Source organism: Cyphellophora attinorum, assembly GCF_001299255.1.
Source record: "Cyphellophora attinorum strain CBS 131958 chromosome Unknown Contig5, whole genome shotgun sequence".
NCBI lineage: Eukaryota > Fungi > Ascomycota > Eurotiomycetes > Chaetothyriales > Cyphellophoraceae > Cyphellophora > Cyphellophora attinorum.
Genome location: NW_017253233.1, coordinates 1,316,606 through 1,336,950, shown reverse-complemented (window position 1 = coordinate 1,336,950; position 20,345 = coordinate 1,316,606). Strand labels below are relative to the sequence as shown.

Genomic DNA, 20,345 nt, shown 5'->3' with positions numbered 1-20,345 from the left:
ACCCTAACCCTAACCCTAACCCTAACCCTAACCCTAACCCTAACCCTAACCCTAACCCTAAGCCTAACCCTAACCCTAACCCTAAGCCTAAGCAAAGAAGTGAGTAGCCCATATATATTCAGCGGATCGTGAAAAGTCGGATGACAGACACCGTTGCGGGAGACATAAGACGGTAGACTCCTCACTCCTGACGAACTCGATACTGCATAGCGCCAACGCGTGTGCTGCGTTGAGATGAAGCACTCAATTGTGCTTGTGCAGCATTGACTGCGGGAGAAGAAGCTAGGGGTCCTCGGACTTCAATGCCAAGAGGGCCCAGTGCCAAGGTGTCAAAGCTTTTGCTGTTCGCCCGAGATTCGGACATGGGCAATTTCTCCAACCCATCGAGATGCTGGACCCGCTTTTCCAACTTTTCATTCCTGCCTCAGCTCACCGTCGAGGAGGTTCAGCAAGCTATTGCTGGACCACAGCCAGTGCATTATGAGCTGCTGAGCCTTCCGACGCCCGTCCTGGTGCCCTCTTGATGTCCTTGTCGGTGCGCCTTTGGGGGTCCCTGTCGGTGCCTCGAAACCCCGAGCAGTCATTCACGTGGCGTTCCCCGCGGACCATGTGGCTTCTCAGCTCGGTGCTCCTCGAGCGCAAGGCTGCGGATTGAGGTAAGCTGCTGCAACCCGAGGTTGAAGTCTTGCTCGACTTTGAAGCTCTTAAGTTGAGCGTCCCGCCGCAAAGGCCCGTAGGCCAATACTGCATGACTCCGACCCTATCAGCTCCTGAATTCCTGACTTCAAATCCTCCAACATGGCACCTTCAAAGCCTGGCATTGCTGCCGCCCTTTTACTGACCGCTGCAACCGCCTCCCCCATTGCACAACCCTCCTACAACATCGACTGGCAAGAATGTAACGCGAGGAAGTACCCTGGTCTCCAATGCGGCGTTCTCAAGGTCCCCATGGACTGGGACAACAGCGCTGCCAGCGATACGGTACTCCTCGACATCACGCGCTTCCCCACGAACAGCAGCACTCGCATCGGTAGCCTCTTCGTGAACCCTGGCGGTCCCGGCGGCCCTGCTTCAGGCATGTGTATCGCTGCCGCTGATCCTAATGGAGCCTGGACCGATGCCATCTTGTCGCACTTTGACATCATCTGTCCTGAGCCTCGCGGTGTGGGTCAGACGTCAGCCGTGAAATGTGATCCTGAGATTTGGATGGAGACTCCGTCGTATTTCACCGATGATCAGGCCTCCTTTGATACTGTGACGGCATTCAACAAGCGCCTCGGTTCCTCTTGCTTGAACATGACTGGACCACTCCTCGGATACGTGGACACAATGAGCGCGGCGAAGGATCTGGATGCTATTCGTCAAGCCCTCGGAGAAGAGAAGATGAACTACCTGGGCTATTCCTACGGCACACAGCTCGGCTCCCAATACGCTGAGCTCTTCCCGGACAAGATACGCGCAATGGTATTGGACGGCAACCTCGACCACGGCCAATCTGCGATTGAGATGTTCGTCGACGACAACTATGCAATGGAAGACGAAGTCCGTCGCCTCCTGGACTGGTGCGATAACAACTCAACCTGCGCATTCCACAACGCCACTGGCGGCGCCGTGAAAGCCTGGACAGACATGATCGAGAACGCGAACAAGCACCCGATTCCAGCTCCCGGCTGCGGTCCCTCGCACGCTGGGGAGTATACTTGCAAGCCCAACGTAACCGGCTACGACATCATCTTCAACCTTGAAAATTACTTCCCAGCCCTCGATTGGGAGGGTGTCTCTCAGAATATCAAAGAGGCAATGGATGGTAACGCGACCCAGCTTGCAAACCCCGCCCCGAAGAATCGCGAAAACACTACCGCAGCTCTCGAATTCTCCAATCTCGCGATCGGGTGCCTGGACTGGCACATGGATGTCAACACTATTGAAGAACACCAAGCGCGCACCCTGCTCGGGAAATCTATGTTCCCGTTGACTCTGGGATCTGGCATGGCGCTGCAGTGGGCAACCACATGCATCAACTGGCCTTTCAAGCCTACGAATCCTCAGCATGAGCTCGACCCAGCGGCGATGAGCCGCGCGCCGCCGATCTTGTTGCTGCAAAGCACGCATGATCCGGCGACGCCACTTTCGGGCGCACAGACATTGATCAAGCAGATCCCGTCGGCGGTTATGGTTGTGCGCAGTGGGGACGGGCATACTAGCTATGGGCCTGGGAGCCCGGAGATCACGAAGCTAACAGATGCGTATTTAGTTAACTTGACGGTGCCAGATAAGGGGACGATAGTGCAGGATGTTGCGCAGAACCCTGGTGGTGGGCTTTAAAACTGTAGGCTTCTTCTTCCGAGGTTTAAGACGAACTTTGCATCCTGTTCTGACTCTTCCAGCGGTGCTTTCCCGTGTTGAGTACTGGATAATGTTCCTTGCATGTTTTCTCTGATGGTTTCTTACACCCCTTGCGGAAGAGAATGCCCAACCCAGTCCCCGGTAACTTGCCCTGATGATCCGTCCGTCCTTCATTCAATTAGTCCAGGTATTTCCCCGATGTTAGGAAATCATTTAAAGTCCAAGTCGAACAATCTTAGAACTGCCTCGCATTCTATTCAAATAGTGCTCGCATCTTTGCACATTGGCTACACCAATGTCACCTTTCATCCCAGGCGTCTGCGATTCTCTGCTTTGAATCTTCGCCTGCGTTCTACTTGTCTTTGGTGGTGTTCTGATGCACATAGTCTGGTAAATTTGGCGTCATGGCTGCCGTACGAAGAACATACGCTGGGAAGTGAGAACAAATAGCCTCAGAAATCTGAGAGATATTGATGTCTTCGTGACGGTGATGGCGAACACAGAGAACTGGAGATGAAATTGATGTTTTCATTACCTACTCTCAGCTCCTGCGAAGGCTTCCGAGGCGATATCTCCCATCACCTGCTCTTTGCAATGCCACCCTCTGCTCAGCAAGACGACTCTCCACACCAGTCCCTACTGATTCCCAGCCCTCCTCATCTGCGATCTTCATTGATTGCAATCTGATATCATCGTCTACCTCAACAAGCAGCATCGCCAACGGACTGCCCTTCCATGACCCGATATCACTGCGTGCCGTTTTGGTCATGATAATCACAATCAGGAGGATCGAGAGCAACACCAAACTTGCTGGCAGAGCGAGCCACCCCCATCGCACAACAACGCTGAGCTGATATGCCGAACCATTGAAGGCCGGGTCGTCCGCCGTTGAATCCAGACGCATCGCATTGCTCAAACTCCGTGTAACCTTGTCCATCCATGGCTGCATGTCGGTTGTGCCGTTCCAGATTGCTTCCACGGCATCACTTGATATCGAATAACCCTCCAGATTCAACAAGACGGTACCTGTGAACATCGTCCCAAGTTGTTCACTAAGGGCAGCCCACCCGAGCGCAGACACGTTATACTTCTCGTGACTCCACTGATCTGGCAGCACAAATGTCCAGTTGTCGGCACCCGAAAACCCTCTATTCACCGTATTCGGTACGTCGCTAAACGTTGCAGTTGTATTCTGTGTTTGTAGGCCATTCTCGACGACTGTCTCGTACACGTTCACACACATCCATATTTGACAGCGCTGAGACGAGAAGGTGGGGTTGGAGCCGTATAGGCCCGATGAAAGACTCTGATATGGCACTCCAATAGTCTCGAAGTCGGCGACAGTAAGATTCTGAGCAGAACCGAGGCTGCTGTTGAAGATTGATTGCGAGCTAAACCCGATACCGGGACCGGAGGAGTTGAAGTGCCCCATCTCGAACACAGTTCCGGTGGATGTTTTGTAACTGCAGCTCGTCTCATTACATGCGCCCATGCTGTTGGTTGTCGGGACACAGCTGCCGCAAACGGCCACACTCGGTGTCGCAGGAAACGTACAATTGCCAGTCTGGCAGGCCACCTGATAGTCTTCCACGCTGTCCGCCAAGAATCCTGCGTATGCGGCAGCTTTGATGTTGAGTGTTGGTCCGAACGCAGCCTCAGCAGGATTCCCTTGAAATGAAGCATAGTGTTGATTCCAGGGCACATTCCCAGGATTCCAGTCCGATGCAGAATTCGTCACGAGCGTGCTTGCTGACGCGACCAGCTGCTGCGTGAATGTGTCGATTGCGAGACAAAGAACCATGACCAGTGCTCCAAGAAAAGCCACCGCCCGTCGCCAGGACCTGAACAACAACAGAAAGCTTCCCCATTCTCCTCGCGAGGCGGAGTCGGACGCCACCAAGTCTCGGAGTCTGCTGCGAGGGATCTGCCGCTTATTATTCGAAGCCAGCCATAGCCATGCCTCCTGGGCAAGGACTGAGCCCAATGGTACCGCTAGGACGGCGCGCAAGATCGTGCCGAGTAAAGCAAGCAAGCCGTTCAACGTCAGAGCGCTCGGCAGATCAAGGTCGTCGATTGGCTTTCCTTGATACACGCGCAATACGCTCACAATGCTCAATAACGCGCAGATCGCCAGGAACAACGCTATGACTTCGGTGATCCACGATCGAAGCAATTTCCATGCAGGCGTTCTGGACTTGCTACTCGCGGACCCCGATTTTGATAATGCATGTCGCAATATTCCATGGCGATCCGAGTATGTGATATCAGGACTTGGCTCCGGTGTCTGGGTTCTCGAGATTGGCTCGCTTACGGTGAGTGTGTTCGCAAATCGTCCATTAAAATCGTCGAAGGGAACGCTAGTTAGTGGCGCGTCAAGGTTATTGCGACTGGAAGACGCAGATTTGCTGTAAGCGCTCACGCCTAGGCGGCCCATGTTGCTTGGGAACGGAGCACTTTGCGCATGCCAGAAGTGTTTGCATGGACTCAATGGCCAAGAAGGATGTTCTTGTAATGCAGATCTCTGAATACGTGATGCAAAGAGTCAACATTGAGGATTAGATAACTTTTTCTTCAAAGACGTTCTTCATTTTCAGTTGTGGACCCTGGGCTGCGGTCCACGGGCGTCGGGCCACAGTCGTTACGACCCACTCATGCCTGTAGCTTATAGGCTTGCCACCCATCCCCACACCACCCAGCCCCATTGCCTTACCACCCATTAAAGCCTATACCTTTCCGGGCGGAATTTGGCGGCAAGAACAAGACAGCTAAAGTTCTTCAGCTATGTCTACGTGCCATAATTAGCGCCTGGGGCGCAACATTCCTATGTTACCTGGAGAGCCCTTTCGGCAAGTCCTTGCTGCAGGTTGCACACCAACATGTAGAGACTTACGTGTTCATGGCCACAAATGGCAACCAATATCACCTGTAGCTTCTTATATGGCGTCTGCCTCTTCTCAATGACGCAAAGCAACTTATGTTGTCGAGCTCTTGAAAATTAAAGCCCTGCAGAATTATGGTGACCTCCAGCGTGCACATCGCATGATTCATGCCCGAGTCGTCGTGATCGATATACCCAAGAGTTGGCACAGTATTGACCTGCATCACCGTTCGTCGCACGTTCTGTTGATGATCGTAGACAATGAAACAGTGAATGAACATCAGTCTTGACGCAACATGATCGTGGTAGGATTCGCGCAGCAAGACACTAGCGAATCTTAAGCTCGACTGCAATTACTAGCCTTGACATTGTGATTAAAGTCGTAGCTGCCCACTTTTTGGTGAGCTCAGAGTATACTACATATCGTGCACGATTCTTGTCTATTCGAGAACGTTTGTCCAGAGATGTCATAGGCCGAGCCATCGACTACTAGGTACAGCATGCGTGAGGGGCAAGCTTTCGTCTGGACACAGCTAGTAACCCAGGTATCTGCTAAAATGTCGACTACCCGGGCATTCGTGGGCGAACGAGCCTTATTGTTCTTCTTCCACAGTTCCTCAGCTTCCTCAAAAGAGCAGTGCTGGTGAGCCAAGGACGTTTAAAGCCGTTGATATCTCCCAGTCACTTCTATCAACATCTATAGAGTTCCAGATCGCTTCCATGATGCACAGTGCGGTGGAGAGAGTCCCGAATCGATCTAATGCGCCTCGGCCGGTAGCAATACGTCGGAAAGATTGTTCCTGCTCTGTTGATGCCATGGAACCTACTATGCAAAGCGGCCACGACAAGGACCGTAGCTGTGCAGGTGAGTCAATGTTCTCCACCAGAGATAATACCCGAGAGATGCTGCTCTGAACATCGACGTTGTTGACCTGCCATCCAAAGACGCTGACGGAGAGATAGATGAGTGCAGCGTTGGCCCATATCTTCGTCGCTATGACGCGCTCGCGATCAACGTGACCAAGGGCGTAATAAGCACTCAGTCTGGGTTTAGTCAGGGATGGCAGGGAATCCAGCTCTGCAAGACCTTTCTCTAGAGATGTCGATATCGGGTTTGCGAGCCTGATCAACTGGAAAAAAGAAAGTTTGTCTCGTTCTTTGGCGTCCTGCTTCCAGGCACAGAGAGCCGATGTGCTGGCGATGGCTTCGAGTACCCAAGTTTGACAGCCTACCACATTCTCCAACCTTAAGTCGCTAAGAAGGCTGTGATGTTTGCGTAGAGATGGTGTAGATCCCAAGGCAGTGCTCGCGATGATGTCCACAAAGAGTAAGAGAGATGCAAAGAAGATAAGAGCTGACTGGTCTGCCGTGTTAGGCAGGCTTTTGTGATGCACAATATGTGGTGGAATTCCCGACGGCAGGGCCTGTAACAGTGCAGTAATACTCGACGGCGATCCTTTTGGCTCGTGTCTCGCGAAGATTTCGTCAAAGAGGCACATCGCTGGAGTAAGGTGGATCATCCAGTCCGCTTCAGTACGAACTATGACTTCCACTACAAGAAACTGACCAATATCTTGCATGACCCTAATCTTATCAAGCAGCGTCCCTCGTGTTTCAGAGATGCTGTTTTGAATCGAGCTGAGAGCGAGGTCCATCTGCTCAATCAGTTTGTTCCATACGATGTCTCTGCAGTCGTCGTGCGTATGTCCATCATTCTGGACGAGTGAGAAAAAGTATGCGCTTAGGCTAGAGGCTAAATGGAACGAGACGTCGTTCTGACAGAGGAGACCTAAGAGCCACTGCCGTCCAGTCTCGATCAGAGGCGGCTGATAGAATGGGAACAGGAAGGGAAAGACGTGATCCAAGTAGAGCATGGCAGAGCTCAGGTGCAGCTGGATAGGAACGGCCGGGCGGCTCGCGGCTGATGAGAAGCTGGGCGGTGCAAGTGGGCTGAGTGCCCATGATCCATTCAGGGCCGCAGTAGAATTAGGTCTGATCGTACAGCTTGAAGCTGGTCTTTCTTCCGCGGCCACTTCCGTGAAAATACTGGTCTCGTTGGGTAAATTGGCCAAGTCCATGATGCTCACGCCTATGTCATCGTCAAGCTTGTGGAGGCGTCTGTCCCTTCGAATTGAGGCATTGTGCTTGATGCTAGCCTTGAAGAATTCGGACATCGCTTGCTGTCTGGGCCCGTTGTCCATCCACTGAGGTCGAAGTGAGCCGGCGTGACAGGCAATATTGAGATCTTGGCAGCTGCCACAGACGGGCTGAGCAAAATCGCAGCGCTTGCGACGCAGACGGCATGTCCAGCAGCAGGCGCCCGTCCTCCTACCTGGAGCCATTACGGGCTGATCTGCCGGCGAAGCTTGATGTGCTCTAGCAAGGAGAACCGCGCGCTGAATACAATCGGGTTTGAGATGAACGAAAAGCTTTCGAGCTGACTAATACCACACGCTGGGGGATACTCTCCTCAACCTTGGGCGCCATTCTTGATTTGGTCGAGCGCGCGGGAATTCCATTCCGGGAATAACAGCCACCTTATCCACGCGACTTCGCGGTACATCACAACTACAAATACGGGCACGTGGAAGACGAGAAACTGGCTTGCACACTTCTCGATCTCAGTTTGAGCAACACAAGCTTGGATGCACTGGACCATATCGCTTGGTACTCACAAATCAGAGAGTTCGGGCATTCCAAATCGTTTAGGCCGTCACAATGGCAAAGAAGACTGTACTTATCACTGGCTGCTCCGACGGAGGTATGGGCGCCGCTCTAGCTATTTCCTTTGCAGAAGCGGGCCTTTACGTCTACGCCACCGCCAGAGACGTCTCAAAAATGTCACGTCTTTCTCATACCAGCATCGAGAAGATCGCACTGGATATCACGTCCCCTGAATCCATCGCGGCCTGCGTGAGCACCGTCCCTAAGCTCGACATCCTCGTTAACAACGCTGGCTCAAGCTACAGTATGCCTATTACCGACCTATCCATCGACTCCGCCAAGCAGCTGTTTGACGTAAACGTCTGGGCTCAGCTCGCCGTCACGCGCGCCTTCCTGCCGCTCCTACTCCACTCGGGAGGCATGGTCGTCAATCAGACCTCAGTCGTTGCGGTGGCGGCCGTGCCATTCCAGTCCGCATACAACGCGTCCAAGGCTGCCATGTCCATGTTCTCGGACTGCCTGCGCCTCGAGTTGGAACCCTTCGGCATCAAGGTCATCGATCTCAAGACGGGTGCCGTCGCGACGAACCTCATCAGGAATCAAAAGACGCTGACTTCCCTTACCTTGCCCAGCGATTCGATGTATGACCCAGCCAGGGACGCGGTCGAGTCCGCCATGCGCAACGACAAGATGGCGGGTATGGGCACTGCGGCGGACGAGTGGGCTAAAGAGGTTGCCGGAGATCTGCTCAAGAAGAACCCGCCGCTCGTCATCTGGAGGGGCTATAACGCCAAGATCGCACGCTTGGGCACTTTCTTCCCATATGGTATGCTGGACTCCACTATAAAGAAGATGACGGGGCTCGATGTCGTGCAGGAGAGATTGCGGGTGACTTGAATCGTGTGTGTAGATCAATCAGCTATATTGGTGCCTGCATAAAGCACGGGGATGACGGCATCAAACTTCGAGACTCTTCCACCATCTACTGCAGGCTAGTGAGGCAGAAGCAACATGGATGGCCGCCTGACCTCATCGATAAGATACGCCGCCATCGATATTGTAGTCGGCGACTCGCCAAAATAAGATCTCATACTGATACAAGAATCGAATGTCACAGAACTCCCGAGGAGAGCGCTTTCCAACAACCACATAATGCGCTCACAGCTCGGCATAGCACACGAATTTGGTTGGCGGTCCGAGCGCTCCAGAGTACATCGCGGTAAAGCTGATGCCGCTGGGCGAGGTATCAGGCGATGTGGTGCTAGTTGGTGACGTTTTGACCGCTGTAGTCGCCGACACAGTCGCTGCTGTTTCCGTTGAGGTGAAAGTCGGTGAGCTTGGAGTAGCAATGAGGCCCGTGCCAGCACTACTGACGCTGATAGGCTTGACGACACGAGTCGAGGACACGGATATGGTCGCTGTTGTCGTTCGCAAGGTCGACGTCGTGGCGACACTGCTGATAGCTGCACTAGAGGACGTGCCAGCGGATGAACCTCCGTCAGACTTCAATTTGGCAATGATGGCATCATATGCTGCCTTTGGACGGTAGCTACTGTCGAAGAGCGTTGGATTCTCGCCGGATCGCCAGGTATGAGCATCCGATGTGCCCCAGAGCTGACATGCGTTAGCATTCAACCTTCGTAGGCCTGGAAGATACGTACGGTGATGCCGATGCACTTCGGTTGACTGACACATCCCTGTACAACGGAGACATAGTCATCAGCCGACGCGCCAGCGATGTCGAGTTCCGTGATAGCAATCTCCTTGACATTCGCTGCGGCCAGCGCATTGAGTGCACCCGGCACGCTGCCTCCTCGGCCAGTGTTGAGGTGCGTCTGCGTGCCGATGCCGTCGATGGGGACACCTTCAGACACCCATTGATTGACTTTGCTGACCATGCCCTTCAACTTTGGATAGCTTGCCGAATCAAGATTGTAGTCGTTGATGTACAGCTTCGCATTTGGGTCTGCCGCCCTCGCAGCCTTGAACGCAATACTGACAAAGTCGTCACCAAGAACCTGACTCCAGACGGAGGAACGAACGCTGCCGTCTTCGTTGAGTATTTCGTTGACCACATCCCAAGCATAGATCTTCCCCTTGAAGTGAGAAACAACTGTGGTGACATGGTTCTGTAGAACCGACGTCAAGGTATCGCGGTCACGAATGCTGCTGACCCAGCTAGGCAATTGGTTATGCCAAAGCAGTGTATGACCACGCATCTTCTTGCCATTGGACAAGGCGAAGTTGACGACGGAGTCAGCGCTGCCGAATTGAAAGTTGTTACGCGACGGCTCGATTGAATCCCACTTCATGCTGTTCTCGGGAGTGAGAGCGCCAAAATCGGCCTTGATCACGTTGGTATCTTGAGCGTTCCCCAGCAGATAGGGGTCAGTGATGGTGCCAAAGTAGGTCTTGCCGAGAGACTGAAAGAGTGTGTTGATGCTGCCGGAGGATGCCTGGCGAGTAGCAAGATCTGGGGAAGGAGCAGCCAGAGCCATGGCGGCAAGGACGGGAACGATGCTGAGAGTATGCATGCTGCTGCTAGCTGTGTATCGATGCCAGAAGCGTGCGGGCTCCAGAGAATCGAAAGTCAAAAGAATGGACAAGCTCTGCTTGAATGGTCTCGGACCTGCTGAAACGAGTGTATGAGTGAATGAATGTTGTCGTCGCAAGACTGTTGACTGCGATGGCGCATTTATAGTGCCTTCTGGCCAGGGTTGTTGCATGTCTCCAAATCATCGCCGTGTTCTTTGTAGACTTGGTGCAGTGTCGAGATGAGATCGTTGCAAGAGAAATGGGGCGAGAAGTTGGCTGTCTACATGTATAGCACTGGGGTGTGTTCCAGACGGGGATTTGCCCATGCTAGTCATCCCACGGCGATGTTCGGATCAGATTTCAGGACTCTTAACGATCGAATCGCTTCGCAAAGCCTGAGCAAAGCCTGAGCCATGTGCAAGGTACCGCAGTGCTTGTACCATAATTAAAGCCCACACAAGAAGGGTCCATCGGTCCAGGCACGAAGATGAGCCTTGCTGGGTGTTCTACGTTACAGACGAAACATATAATTGCCGCGCAGCGCTGATGACATCGTGGGGACTTGCTTCATGCAAGCACATCCACGAGCCTGTGGTCGTTCTGTTCAATTGAGCAACGCCCGAGTCTATACGGAAGACAAGGCACAGGTGGTGTTGTGCCCGGCTTCCAAACTCGAGATTTGCGAGTTCGCCGAGGGCGAAGCCGCGCCAAGCAAGATTGGAGGGGCTCGTGGGGGCATCGGACCTGAAACACAGCCTAAATACGAAGACCTGGGGGTTGCTGAAAATGGGGAATTCGGCGATCAAATGCCACCAAGCTTCTCTGGTGTTCTTCTTGTCAACCTTGTTCATTGGGTCTGGAACGAGGTACTTACCAATCTTGCTGCCTTCAACACCTGAAAGACCAGTACTTCTACAGGACATTTTGAGGGCGACGTTTCACGCGTGTGAACTCTCGGAGCGGAAGTCTAGCAAGGACTGCACCCCGTGTAATGCGAACTCTGAACTTCCGCGTCGAACCCAAAGCAGGAGCATTTGTGACGCCTACTTCGACCCAATCGCGCCCCGTTGTCTTGATGCCCTGGTCATCACGCTGGCAAGCCCAATGCTTGGGGGCAAAGGATGCATGACAGTGGACAGCCTTCCGACGTCTACAAGACACAACCACAGTCCCGATCGTTGGCCCCAGGATCGACCTCCGGCCCAGCCTTTCCACTTTCATGATCGCGTATCCTCGCTCCCCAGACTCTCTCGAATTCCCGTCCCAACACGTGCTCTCTTCCCAGTCTCGCGTTCAACTCGAAATCAAACCACTTTGGCCACGCATTGAACCCCACAGTATAGTCATACTCCGGCGGCCACAACGTGATCTCCTCTCCTCCCGCTGCCTTAGTCTTTTTCGCCCGAATCTCGCACCCCCACACGATCATCATGCCCGCAATCATCAAATTCCGCTCCGCAATATTTCGTCCAGGACAGATGCGACGTCCGAAGCCGAAACAGCTGTAATCGCGCAGGTTGGGATATTCCGTCAGAGGTTCTCGATACGTGGGGAAGGCAGGCTCAACCCAACGCTCCGGAAGAAATGACTCGGGCTCATCTGGGTACACCTCTGGATCACGATGGATGGCCCATTGGTTAGGATGAATTACTGAGTATTTCGGAATCTGGTACGTTGTGCCGTTGAAAGAGTAGACGTCGTTCCTGGCGGAAAGGAAATGAGGCAGACCGCCTGCCACGACGGGCCGCCAACGTAGCGTCTCTTTGACGCATGCTCGCAGGTAGGGAAGCTTTGGCAGATCAGCAAAGCTAGGCAGACGATCAGGCACGATGGAGTCGACCTCAGCAGCAACCTTGTCGAACTTCCCCGGATACAGCACCATGGCGAGCATGAAAGACATCAAAGCCGCAGCTGTGGTATCCGCACCAGCTTCAAAGATCGTGCCGAGTGTGTAGTGTGCATGCGGATCTGTCATTGCTGGATACTTCCCCTTAGTATCCAGCCAAAGCTTGGTCACAGTCCCTTGAGTGCTGGGGTCACCTCGTGCGGCTCTATTGGCAACATCGATGACGAGGCTCGAAAAGAGCGAGTGCTCTTCGCGATGAAGGCGATTGCCTTCGCTTTTGAACGGCGCAAGCCAAGTGGGTAATTTCATGAGGCTGGGAAATGCATCGACAAGATATGCACCCGGACTGGCGACACGCTCGAGCTGGTGATTCACCTCCTTGATGCGTTTGAGGGTAGGGTGCGAGGTCGAGTAGATGGTGGTACCGTAGGTGATGCTCATTATGATGCTCGCCGCATAGCGCTCCAGGAGAGCATCATAGCGCGACGGTTCTTCGATCAGGTCGTGGACCAGCCTGAGTGCTTCCTCTTCTTGGACTGGCTCATACGTGGCAGCTGCGGAGTTGTTGGCGACCCCGTGCGTGAACTTCCGAAAAGCGCGCCACGTATCGCCATACGGGAGCAATAACGGACGAAAGTCGTTAGAGAGCAGTTTCGTGGCCATAGGGAACTGTAGTCGATCGGAGTAGATGTTGCCACGTTCACGGCAAAGGTCGTTGGCGATCTTCTCGGAACAGACGACCACATGAGTTGTGCCGGCCAGATTGAGACGATACAAGAGGCCGTATTGCTTTCCCCATTGTAGGAACTTCAGCCAGGAGTGCTTCGCTGGTATTTGCGGTAAGTTGCCAACTATAGGATAGCCTTGTCCTTTGTCTTAGCTTTCGTTCGCATGACTGGTTGGCGAGTCTCGTCAACTTACCTCCTGGCCCTGGTAGGGGTCTGGCACCCTTCAGACTGACCTCAGTGCTCTCAGCCTGAGCGAGAAAGGCCAGCCCATATCCGATGATGCTGAGCAGGGCCACAGCTCCCAAAACAGCCGTGAAGGTATGCATGCCCCACAACAAGTGAGCCGTACTGTACGTCGAGGTTGACCGCCCAAACCGGGAGCGGTGCGATCTGGCCTTGGGAACGTTCCAGGCGTAGTACTCATATATGTATGAACCAAACCGGTAAGGCGAGCCTAGCTGCCACTGTTGCGTAGCATGACGATGAGCTCGTACGGAAAGGGACGCCTGATATCTGTATACGAGGCAAATAGCCGCACCGACATCGCTGAGGGGTGCAAGAAGTCCGATTGGCAGCCTGACAAGGCCTTATCAGGCCTAAAACGTAAATTGGAGCCATAGCTGGATCAATCTCACTCACCTGGGAACAACAAGAAGCTCTCTAGCCCACGGATATACCTCTCAGCACGCGCTTGATCGCTTCGCTGATCTCTCCACCGTACCTTTCGTCGGCCATGCTCTGCAAGATTCCCTTTCGCCTAGCCTCATCCAAGCTTTCGGGCAGTAGGCCACGCTGGAAAAGCCGGATGTAGAAGTGGCGGAGCTCAAGCATCGTTCTCGTGCTGAGCTTCGGATGAAATCCGTATTCCGTCGCTGCACTCGCAATCTCGGGCGCAACAGTCAGAACGTTTGCGTTGTCGATGGCTAGGAACTGCTTCAATCGCCATGTGGAAGGCCTAGCACTTCCACCCGGAGCCGTCAGGAACGCTCGCAAAGCTGGATAACGGCGATCGAGACTGGCTCCGTAGCTTTCTCCGCCCAGGGAGGTGCTATGATGGTCGAAGAGCTCCATCAACGATCCGGCTTCCCAGGCTGCCCAGAAGTTGGCGAAAGCATGTCGGCAACTCTGGGATGCCACGATCTTCCGATCCAAGACTCCGGTCGGAATCGATTGTGAACTTGTTCCCCAGCAAGAGCCAGACATAGTAGTTCCAGAGTGCTTGTTCGTCATGCTCGTCAGAGCAGACGACAAAGCCAAAGTCGTACCAGAGATCTGTCTGGACGTCGTCCGGACGTGGGCGCATATGACCAAGAATCAGGGTCAGAAAAAAGCAGCAGTGTTGCTTCGCGAATGGTGTGAGGGCCCATATTTCCTTGGTCTGGTCCGCTGCGTCAAGGAAAGCTCTTGCTTCGTTGTATAGCTGATCAAGATGCTTCACAGGATCGTCCAGATCCCGTGCCACTTTCCCATGCCCGTCCAGAATATGGCTATTGCGAAGCAACCACGGGAAATAAGCACCACGGTGGCCCTCGGGTTGTGTGGAAAACAGCTGCACAATGTTTCCAAGAAGACTTCCCTCTTGTCTCCAGTCATGTAACTTCTCGGCGCTGATCTCGAAGCTTATGAGTACTCCGATATAAAGCCCCAGAAGGTTGCTCTCTTCAGCTTTGTTCCTGCAGCGCTCGAATCCAAAGTCCTCGCGGGCGCCGGGATCTGTTGGTAAAATATCGTTGTGGCAGTCACTTTTGAGATAGTCTGCGCTGGTGATAGCTCGACGATTGCAATGAAATAGGTGCGAGTAGTCTCCGAGGTGCTCGCACCTAAGGCTGCAGAACCGCGCTCCGCCACAATGCGAACAACGCCGAGTCGTGATCCTATCGCAGTCAGTTTCTGTGCATGGTCCGGCACGCGGCGCCTCGACATCGTTGAGACCATCAGCTGCAGGCATGGCGGGCGCGTGCTCGACTTCGGTCGCTCTGCGATCGTCAGTCGCCGTGTGCATAAACGAGAGAAACGGAGATCTGTTTCAAACATACTTTCCTGTGTCTTGCGCGCGAGAAGAATTAGCCCTCTGGTTAACAAGGTGTTCCTGTATTATCAGTCTCGTAAGCGGTGTTGATCCGGAACCTGGCAGGGCTGTCCCGATAGATGACGGACCGAGAGTTGATTCCTTTGCCTGCTGCCGACCTTGAGCGTCTGTTGCCAGAATCTGTTTCTCGACTAAACTTTCGACATGGCGGACTGCTGCTAGAAGTCCATGGGTCTGCGACGCTGTTATGGCATGGAAGTCTGGGAGACCCCAGAGGTTGTACAACTTGCCATGACATCCTCTCGTCCTGATTGCACCGACCTGCTCCAGAAAGTGCCAACAGAGGAAGCAACTGTGCTTGCTGCAGCCTATGTACTGAGCAGCCAAGTTGTTAGTCTCCTGGGCCTGCAGGTATGATGGAAGTAGTTGCAGTTCTGCATGTACTTCTCCAGTCCATGAACCCAGCTTGTTGAACTCCTGTAGCAGTTTATTTCTAGTCCACTGAGACTTCTTGCCAGGGCCAGTCAATAGACTGGAGACGTTCTTGTCGGTAAATTCGTATCCAATATGTTCGAAAAGGCGAGGCACGGTCCATTTTGCGACAACTACCTTACCTCCCCCGGATTTGCTATTTCCCTGAGCAGGCGGCTGCACGACGAGAACCTTGACGTTTTCAAACCCCGGTAGCCGCTCGGCGGCTTTGATAAAAGTTTTGAAGGACGCCTGCAGTCTCCCCAGGAAGCCTAGACAGCTTCGTAAGCGTTGCCAACTGGTGGAAGGTAGAGCTGCAAAGTCCTCTTCCACGAAGCTTCTGTAGATTGAGTAAGCTCCCTCCACTAAAGCCTGGTTTCTGGCAAGTGTTGAGGGATAGTGCGTGTAGATAGCCACGCGCAGAACACGCAGATGTATGAGAATCTGGGTATCTGATGCTTGATATTGATCGCTTGGGCTTTCTCCAGGGAAGAGCAGTTTGAGCAGTTGTCTGAGTTCGACAACATACCCTTGGACTCGCATCTCGTAGTGTTCGAGGAGTCTATTCCATAACAAAGAAGTATGCTGATCAATCTCGGCCTCAAACGCTTTGTCCAATATTCGGATCAGCGTCAGCAGTTCCCGTCGTGCTATGGGTATCACTAACCGCGACTGCCAGCAACAAGACGCAGCAGTGCTGCAAGCTGGTCCAGGAAGGATATGTCAGCCTGTCGGAATTTGTTATTTTTCGCAACGAAGACATTAACGCTGTCTTGAGCCTGCACCATCATGGTAGCGGCAACATGTCGTCCACCCTTCTCGTTAGCGATTACTTCTGCCAATCTGTCGAGGAAGGTTCTGCGCAGACGGCCAGGATTGAAGTTTACGAGCGTTGACGTTCTGTTGGTCGCCGCATCGCTATTGGCATCATCGTCATCAAATATGGCATCTCGCTGCAACTCGTCATAACGTGATGGATGCTCGACCTGGCCGTGGTATCGCAAGCGCAGCAGCTTTGCCAGACCTTCAAACCGAGCTTGATCAAGACCATGGCCGCTCCAGTCAAAGAACGATGTCATGCTCGAGACTCATGCTCGAGACAAGGACTCCGATAGAGAAAGAAGATAGGAAGACCCCAGGCGCGGGAAGTGCGGGGCGTGGGGCCTAAATGTATGGCATTCAGGGTCCGCATGCTGCAACGTGGCTGCCCGCCGTTCGGTTAAATGCCGGTCCCCTTATAGGTGCAGCGGCGCCAAGGAGAGGTTGACAGAATGTCTTCTTCAAAGGTCGTACCAGACATCGACCATAACCATGTACCCTGATCCTTCCTAGCAAGCCTTACCCGAGCACCAACCCTGAGCACCCGGACATAGCACCTAGCAGTTGTGTTCAGGACGTTGCCTGCGATTTCTCGGCCAGAATATCGAAAAAGAAAAAGAAAGATACTGTATTATGCTTACAAAGATACACACAAAAAGCACGCGCTGTAGTCAAGTCAAGCCAAGTCAAGTCCATATCGTCGCAGCCAATTGCGGCCCAATGCTATTAAACAAGATATGCACCACGAAGAGAAACCCGTCAACACATCACGGCGGTTCGTACCGCTCAGCCCATGCTCGCCTCGGTCCAATGTACAACATATAATTTCCAAACTGCTGTTCGCATTTCGACTTAGCTGCATATAACTGCGCCCCGAACGCAGTTCACCAGGGACTGTCCAGTCGTGAGAGTGCCAATGCTGTTAGTGTTCAGGCAAGTGCCGGCCGCCGTGAGTGCCGAGCCGGGAGCGACAGACAAAGCCAAAGCAGCTGTGCACAACGGCGCCAGTGGCACAAGTGCCAGGCCACTAACGCCACTTAGAGTCGAGCACGCCGAGGGAAGCACTGACAAGCAGTTCGGCAGCGCGATAGGCGTAGTTGTCGTTGCACTTGTGGTCCTTGTGGTAGAGGTTGAGATCGTGGTAGGACCGCCTGTCGACTGAGCGCCACAGACCGCAGCATTGTTCAAGCATGCCACAATGTTCGTGCCGATAGTGGTCCCAGTGAGAGCACTCACGGCCAGACAGTTCTCTGCGCCGAGGGACGCAGATACGCTAAGGAGCGGCGATAGGGCAACGGCACAGGCTTGTACCTGAGGCAGAAGAACAACGGACCCGATACCGCTGATGGAGGAACAGAGCGCCGGGAGAGCGACAAGGCAGCTGGGCAGCGGGCTAACGCTGACTGTTGGTAGAGCTAATGATGTGGTCGGTACAAGGCCAGCCGAAGTCGTCGATCCGCTGACGCAGAGCGCAGCACTGGATAGACAGCTAACGATGTCGGTACCCTGAGTCAGTATGTTGATAGTGGCGGAGCTTAGGCAAGTCTGGACTGTGTTCAAAGCCGAGCCGGAGATAACTTCAGTGATGTCGTCCAGGCACTCTATTGTTGGGAATAACAGCGACAGGCCGTTGAAGCCCGACAGAGCCTGGCAAGATGCTGGAAGTGACGCAATGCACGTCGGTAACGGGATGAGCGACGCCGTTGTACCGGCACTCGTGTACTAGATCCCGGACACAACAAACTCGCCGCCAGACACGTGACGATTGGTGCACCGTTGGCGAGCTGACTGATGTCTGTAGTCAAGCAGGAGCCTGCACCTGTTGGAATCGCTGTCAAGGTACTTGCGAGATCTACCTGGCAAGTGGCGAGGCCAGTCAGAAGTAGTGCACCAGATCGTGATGCGAGTGCTGTACAGGAATCAGGCAAGGCACCGATACAGACAGGAAGTCCCGTGCTCGAGGCCGAGGTGGATGCGGTCGAAGTAGTTGAGATCGGACACAGAAGGGCAGTCTGGATGCAGCTGAGGATGTTGGCTCCAACTGTTGTCGAGGAGATTGGCGTTGTGAGACAAGTGTCAGTTTGAACATTTGTCGAAGCAAGTGCTCCAAGTGCAAGGGCACAAAGCCCGACCTGCTGCTCAGCCAAGACGCCATTGAATGACGACAAAGCATTACATGCAACCGGAAGCGAGACCAGGCAGGACGGGAGTAGTGAAGCCGACGTGACTGAGGCGGACGATGTTGATGTGCTCGTGGGAGTGATATTGAGAGCGATCTGTAGACAGCTGACAATGCTGTTGCCCTGCGTTGTGGTCAACACTGTGGTTGCTAAACACGTTGCGACGGAAGAGAGACCCGCAAGCTGTCCAAGATCATTCGTGCAGGCGGGCAACTGGCCGAGTATGGATGCGCCCGATAGACTGCCGATTGCTTCGCACGATGCCGGCAGAATGGATGGAATCGAGATAATTGAAGTTGTCGCGGTAGCAGAACTCGTAGTAAAGGAGACTGGCAGGTCCAGCGCGTTGACCAGGCATGCCACGTAGTCAACGCCATCCACATACGGCGTGACCAAGCAACTTGCCACCTCAGGAAGGCTGGTGAGTTGACCGAGGCTCGCCGTGCACAAGCTCAGCTGGGTGCTTAGCGCCAAACCAGTGAGTCCATCAAGTGCTTGACAGGCAGCACTGAGACTGCTTGGCAGAGCAATTGATGTTGGAACAGTGATGCTCGGTAGGCTAAGTGACGGTAGAGTGGCCGACGGTATCGTGATAGATGGTAGGGAGAGGGATGGTACCGACAACGAAAGCGATGGCAGCGAGAGCGACGGTACTGATAGCGAAAGCGACGGCACTGACAACGAAAGTGTTGGCGCTGAGAGCGAGAGCGACGGCACCGAAAGCGAAAGTGTCGGCACTGACAGCGAAAGCGACGGTACCGATAGAGAAAGTGTCGGCACTGACAGCGAAAGCGACGGCAAAGAAAGTGTTGGCTCCGACAAGCTTGGCAGTGACAGGGATAGTGACGGTAACGAGATGCTGGGTAGCGATAGAGACGGCTGCGACAGCGATAGCGACGGTAGAGAGACCGTGGGCACTGACAAAGTCGGCAATGACAGCGATGGGATCGACACAGAGAGCGACGGGACCGATGCCGAAAGCGATGGCAGCGATACTGATGGCACCGGCAATGATAGTGACGGTATCGAGACTGTTGGGACCGACAAGGTAGGCACCGATAAGCTGAGGCTAGGAATCGACAGACTCAAGCTAGGAGCTGACAGACTTAGGCTGGGGGCCGATAGACTCAGGCTGGGGATCGATAGACTGAGGCCGGTGGTCGATGGGGAAACCAAGGGTGTAGTCGATAGAGGGACTGACGGGCAATTTAGACAGAACACCGCATCAGTGATCTGCCTGGAGAAGGCAGCCTCGAAGCTTGTGGTCTTCAGGAAGCAGGTATCTGAACCGCCGGGATAGTATACCGCAGATTTGCAACTCGGGTTTGCAGAGCAAAGGTCTGCACAGATCTGTGGTGTGACTGCCTGGCCAGGAGTGGGTGTAACAAGAATTTGGTTCGGATCCGTCACGTCAGTGTTGGGGCAGAGGAGATAGACACTGGTACCCGAGGTGAGCACAGTCCCGATGTTTCCGGTGGGGCAGGTCGGAATGGGGCTCGCGGAGGCTGTCGTTGCTGTGACCGATAGGCTCAGGCTGGGGACTGATAGGCTGGGAAGCGACACACTGGGGACCGACACACTAGGGATCGACAAGCTAGGTACCGACACGCTAGGAACCGACAAGCTCAGACTGGGGACTGACAGGCTCAAGCTGGGGACTGACAGGCTCAAGCTGGGGACTGACAGGCTCAAGCTAGGTGCCAACACAGAAAGCGAAACAGATGGGACCGAAACCGAAACCGAAATCGAAGGAAGTGAAAGGGATGGAATCGAGATCGACGGAGTCGCCAGACCAGATGTCCTGAGGGAGCTCGTTGGGAACAACAAGAGAGCGTCGACCAAGCATTGA

At 53.8% G+C, this 20,345-nt stretch overlaps 8 protein-coding genes across 8 annotated transcripts; 3 read left to right on the top strand and 5 right to left on the bottom strand.

Annotated features, from left to right (window-relative positions):
- Positions 1-798: 798 nt before the first annotated feature.
- AB675_7183 (putative hydrolase) lies at positions 799-2,325 on the top strand (the record flags this gene model as incomplete). Its single annotated transcript, XM_018147532.1, has 1 exon — positions 799-2,325. The coding sequence occupies one exon, from the start codon at positions 799-801 to the stop codon at positions 2,323-2,325; it is 1,527 nt and encodes a 508-aa protein (XP_018003147.1).
- A 562-nt stretch (positions 2,326-2,887) lies between these two features.
- Positions 2,888-4,780, bottom strand: AB675_7182 (uncharacterized protein; the record flags this gene model as incomplete). Its single annotated transcript, XM_018147531.1, has 1 exon — positions 2,888-4,780. The coding sequence occupies one exon, from the start codon at positions 4,778-4,780 to the stop codon at positions 2,888-2,890; it is 1,893 nt and encodes a 630-aa protein (XP_018003476.1).
- Positions 4,781-5,850: 1,070 nt separating this feature from the next.
- On the bottom strand, positions 5,851-7,398 carry AB675_7181 (uncharacterized protein; the record flags this gene model as incomplete). Its single annotated transcript, XM_018147530.1, has 1 exon — positions 5,851-7,398. One exon carries the CDS (start codon positions 7,396-7,398, stop codon positions 5,851-5,853), a length of 1,548 nt encoding a protein of 515 aa, XP_018003538.1.
- Positions 7,399-7,942: 544 nt separating this feature from the next.
- AB675_7180 (NADPH-dependent 1-acyldihydroxyacetone phosphate) lies at positions 7,943-8,785 on the top strand (the record flags this gene model as incomplete). The annotated part of the gene is made up of 1 exon (XM_018147529.1): positions 7,943-8,785. One exon carries the CDS (start codon positions 7,943-7,945, stop codon positions 8,783-8,785), a length of 843 nt encoding a protein of 280 aa, XP_018003338.1.
- A 261-nt stretch (positions 8,786-9,046) lies between these two features.
- AB675_7179 (Endo-1,4-beta-xylanase C) lies at positions 9,047-10,386 on the bottom strand (the record flags this gene model as incomplete). Its single annotated transcript, XM_018147527.1, has 2 exons — positions 9,047-9,502; positions 9,550-10,386. The coding sequence occupies 2 exons, from the start codon at positions 10,384-10,386 to the stop codon at positions 9,047-9,049; spliced, it is 1,293 nt and encodes a 430-aa protein (XP_018003330.1).
- Positions 10,387-11,573: 1,187 nt separating this feature from the next.
- On the bottom strand, positions 11,574-13,323 carry AB675_7178 (Fumitremorgin C synthase; the record flags this gene model as incomplete). The annotated part of the gene is made up of 2 exons (XM_018147526.1): positions 11,574-13,132; positions 13,191-13,323. 2 exons carry the CDS (start codon positions 13,321-13,323, stop codon positions 11,574-11,576), a joined length of 1,692 nt encoding a protein of 563 aa, XP_018003525.1.
- Positions 13,324-13,657: 334 nt separating this feature from the next.
- On the bottom strand, positions 13,658-16,576 carry AB675_7177 (uncharacterized protein; the record flags this gene model as incomplete). The annotated part of the gene is made up of 6 exons (XM_018147525.1): positions 13,658-14,088; positions 14,135-14,752; positions 14,818-14,871; positions 14,906-14,973; positions 15,034-16,105; positions 16,165-16,576. 6 exons carry the CDS (start codon positions 16,574-16,576, stop codon positions 13,658-13,660), a joined length of 2,655 nt encoding a protein of 884 aa, XP_018003203.1.
- Positions 16,577-19,352: 2,776 nt separating this feature from the next.
- Positions 19,353-20,345, top strand: AB675_7176 (uncharacterized protein; the record flags this gene model as incomplete). Its single annotated transcript, XM_018147524.1, has 2 exons — positions 19,353-19,544; positions 20,190-20,345. 2 exons carry the CDS (start codon positions 19,353-19,355, stop codon positions 20,343-20,345), a joined length of 348 nt encoding a protein of 115 aa, XP_018003403.1.